At 48.4% G+C, this 4,223-nt stretch overlaps 1 protein-coding gene across 1 annotated transcript in view; it reads left to right on the top strand.

Moving 5' to 3' along the window:
* Positions 1–4,223, top strand: part of ANTXRL (anthrax toxin receptor-like) — a 42,511-nt gene that overhangs the window by 14,687 nt on the left and 23,601 nt on the right. The window contains exons 10-11 of the mRNA XM_012651252.1: positions 2,741–2,810; positions 3,392–3,473. Of these exons, the coding sequence (XP_012506706.1) occupies positions 2,741–2,810; positions 3,392–3,473 (152 nt within the window). The remainder of the gene's footprint in view (positions 1–2,740; positions 2,811–3,391; positions 3,474–4,223) is intronic.

Here is a 4,223-nt window from a genome sequence, read left to right as displayed (position 1 = left end):
TTTTTGTTACTAGGTATGCAAGCATGAGAACCCTCTCTTCATAGAGTCCCTCAGCTCAATTTTTCAGGTTTTTTGTTTTTGTTTTGTTTTGTAACACATATGACTCCATTTTGATTCTGACAACTTTCCTATTTCTCCCCTTTGATTAAAACCTTTGTCTGGCAGCATCACTGCTCAGTCTTCGTGTGTCTAGGCTTTGATTATCCTTCAGTGCCGGGACGGACCTGTCCTAGTGCTGGTCTTGTCCCATGTTGGAGGAAGTGATGGCAACTTGGAGTCAGTGTCAAACCCTTCTAGCTACATTTGGGCATCAAGGCAGATTGCAGAGAGTGGCTCTCAGACTAAATCTACCTGGGGTCCAATATTAAGTTCGATTTTGTCTGACCGATAGTCCTTTTCTATTATCTCAAAGTGCTGGGCCAGCATTATTCTGTTACAAATTGTACTTCTGCAAAAATTTAACGAGTAACATAGAGAAAGTTTTAAAAAGGGAAAATACAAAGTTAACTTATATTCTCAGTTTGTGTAATAGTTTCAAACCATGAACCTAGGCTTAAAGACAACCAACTGAACGAATCAAATGAGCACAGGGAATTAGGTGAGATCTGTTATAATCATGTGGCCTGGTTTCTTACTTGGTATATGTGAGTCTCAGCTTTCCCATAGGAATTTATCCAGGTACAGCATGTAGTATTAGCAATAGCACAGATATTTTCTTAGTTAACCAATGGGTACCAAAGTATCTCTTAGGTCAGGTTCTTTCAAAGTTACCAGCAAAAGGCACTGGTTGTGAAATTTCGATTACAATATTAACGTGCTTAGTAAAAAAAGGGCGTTATCAAGGGGTGTAAGAGTCTCATTATGATGTGGAGTCTTGTTCTGATGTCTTGAGAAAAGCTGTCTACAGTGTGAAAAGGTCTACTTCTTATTTTGGTTTCAGTTTATCTCTGATTATGGCATAAGGTGTTTCGGTGAACTTTTATTGTGGCCCATCCATCAGGCACGAGGGTTCTTAAGATTGATCTAGTTTCAGCTTATAGGGCTTTAGGAACAGTTTTCCATTTTTAGTAATGCCATGGAAGAAGGTTAGATTGGAGGAATATAGAGAAGAATTCATGATCTAGTCTAGTCTCTAGGTAGATAAGGACTTCAAAACAATGCACAGGGTTATACAACATAATAACAGGTATATTATAGATTTTCTAAAGAAACATAACTTTTTATCTCTACATTGATTCCATAAGGATCTCAGATTTAAAACCCCTTGAGGCTAGAAATCCAGATGAAGACAGACTTTTGATTTTACCTACAGGGTTAAGATGCCTGTCCTGGGCCTGCCAGGAAATGACATTTTTACTCGCTTACTCTCAGGCTAGAAATCCTTGACTCTAGACATTTTATGTACATTCTCAAATATAGCATTTCAGGAAAATCCTTAGTAATATAACCAGTGTCTCAATTGTATCCTGTTATAAGAGAGAGCAGATTTTTATTGAACTTATGTAAATAACCATAGTGTTATGAAAATTAAGAATACTCATAAACACTTTCCACATTTTGGAAGAATCAAGTAGAGAAAAAGCAAATGCTTCCATTTTTGTCCACAAAAGTACACTTTACCAAATTGCTGTAAACTACACGTAGCTTAAGAGAGAAAATTTCCTTAAATCTGAAAAAAAGAACATTTGAGTATAGAACCAAGAATGTTTTAAATAAAAGTCATAAAAACATCATCTTTGTCTGTTACTCAATCTCAGGTAGTTAATTTCAGTAAATGGCATCGCCACCTACCTGGTCACTCTGGTTAGAAACCTGAATGCCATCCTGGGTTCCTCTTAGCTTCCTGCGCACGTGCAGTCCCCCTACAAGTCCTGCTGCCTGCATGTCCAGGATATACCCTGACCTGTCCAGCCCCTGGTAGACTCACTGCTAAGGGACAAAGCCCCAAGGCCCTCCCAGGGCCCACCAGGCCCAGCCGCCTCTCCTGGGTCACCTCTTGCCTTCCTCGACAAACTCAGCTAGTCAGTGCCCCAGGGCCTTGGCACGTGCCACTGTCACAGCCCAGAAGACTCTTCCCTCAGACCTTTCCCAGCTGGCTCCTCGTCCTTGTGGTCTCAGCTCAAAAGTCACCTCCTCAGAGAGAATTTATTTTTCATGGAAATTTTGAACAGTATAAAAAGGAATAAGAATCCTGTACTGAACTCGAAGCACCCGTCACCTACTTTCACTCATTATTAACCCACACCATCTGGTTTCCCTGGTACTCTCACCGCAGAGTATTTTGAAGCAAATCCCTGACATCATATCATTTCATGTGTAAATATTTCAGTTTCTCTAAAATAGAAATTGTGTCTCTAAAACATAGAGGGGTTGACCCGTAATGAAGCACCTGCCCCTTCCCCTCCGTTTCCTCTCCGGCTGCTCAGGAGCAGCGCTTGGCACTCTCTGCTGTGTGTTTTGCTCGTTGTTTTTATCTTCTGGTCTGTCTCCCCTGCAGTCCCTAAAAGGTAAGTCCCTTGAGAGCAGGGACTCTGCCTGCCTCGCTCCTGTCCAACCCCATAGCTCTGCACGGGGCCTGGGGCATCCCGGGTGCTCAGCAGGGGTCTCTGCACAGAGGACCGCAGAGAGGAGAAGCTGGCGACAGCCCAAAGTGTCAGCTCTGCCTGCCAAGGGCAGGTGGGGGAGGGGCACAGCGGAGGGACACACGCATTGACATCCTTCTCATGTCATTTCCTTTTAGATGAAAAACCAATCAATATGGACGAGATTTTCGTCACTTGCCCTGGACCAAACATAGAAAATTCTGGAGAGTGAGTGCCCCTGGTAGGGGACCTAGTGGTCAGGGGATCATGTGGTCAGCTTTTGCCACCATGATGTGTACAGAACGTGGGATGTCCCCTCTGCTAGGGCAGCACGTGTCTCTCTGTGGGTGGGTTAATGGCACCCTCCTCACCTGTCCTTGTTGGTGGCCCCCAAGGTGTTCAGGGTTACGTGGTGGCCCAGAGGCTACTCAGGAAGGCAGGATGCAGGACATGATGTGCTCGAAGAATGGTACCTTTACTCCAAGTCACTTTTTGATCTAAGCCAGCACACACTGTAAACACAGAAGGGTTGGGATGGTGACACCAAGCAGCCCTGCCTGGTCACACAGCCCATGTTCACGATGGCATCAGACCCCATGCAAGGCCTCCCCCTTCCTGACCCATACACCCTTGGCCTTCAGTGCTGAGGTTGACCTCATAGTGCTTGGGGACCGTGACTCTCTGGGGGCCCGAATGCTGGATGTTCAGTGTCATTACCATGAGGAGAGCTGTGGATGATGGTTTGAGCCAAGGGCAAGAGCTGCGTCTCTCTGGGCTGGTTCTCACTGTCTGCCCTTTCTGTGCATCAGAAAGGTCTCTGTTGAAGTCAGCCTGGACAACGGCAACATCTTCCACACGAGTGAGAAGGCCAGCTTCACCACCACCAGCTGTGTGAGTAACGGAGTGGGCTAGACACCTACACGGAGTGTCTAGAGATGTTGCACTGGAAGGAGATCATGCTGGGGAGGCTAAAAAGACAAATGGATTCCAGGCATTCTCAGAGAGTAGCTTGAGCACACAGGCCCCCGGAGCGGCTCCATCCTGGCTTCCACCTGGAGCAGGACGGGGCTGGGAGGCTGGCTGTTAGGATCCAGAGTCCAGGACCTCTGGGGCACCTGGGCCTCCACAGGGGCGTCCCGGGCACAGGGTATCGGGAGGATTCCATCGGCTGCAGTCAGGGTGTGTGTGGCTGAGTCGGTGCCCCCACTGCCAACCTGGCCCACTCACGACCCCCGGCCCCCGAACGTACCTGGGGAACACCTGCTGTCACCGTGCAGAGGCCTCAGCTCCTTTGTGCCCCTGCTGCTTTCTCAGGCTCCTGAGCCGTCCCTCTGCTCACACTCTGACCCCTGCAGTGCGTGTGTCCCCTGCCTTGGAGGGCAAGCTGTCAGGTGTGTGGGCCGGGCTCAGCGCAGGAAGGGGCTCCCGGGGACGAAGGCGCTGCTCCCAGGTGCCTGCTTGTCAGAGCTGCACATGACTCGCTTACTGGCCCAGGGCAGCATGACAGGAGGACGTGCCGGGGGCTGGGAGGGAGGCCTGAGCCTACCTGCACCGCCCTGTGCCCAGTCCCAGCTGGCGAGGACCCAGCAGAGCTGACAGTCCTCCCTCTGGGTCTGCCTTCGCTTGTCCCTGCACATCCAC

The sequence above is a fragment of the Propithecus coquereli genome, unplaced genomic scaffold (genome assembly GCF_000956105.1).
Source record: "Propithecus coquereli isolate 6110/MARCELLA unplaced genomic scaffold, Pcoq_1.0 Scaffold351, whole genome shotgun sequence".
In the NCBI taxonomy this organism is placed as follows: domain Eukaryota; kingdom Metazoa; phylum Chordata; class Mammalia; order Primates; family Indriidae; genus Propithecus; species Propithecus coquereli.
The sequence above is the reverse complement of the archived record's forward strand: the minus strand, read 5'-3'. Positions and strand labels throughout refer to the sequence as shown.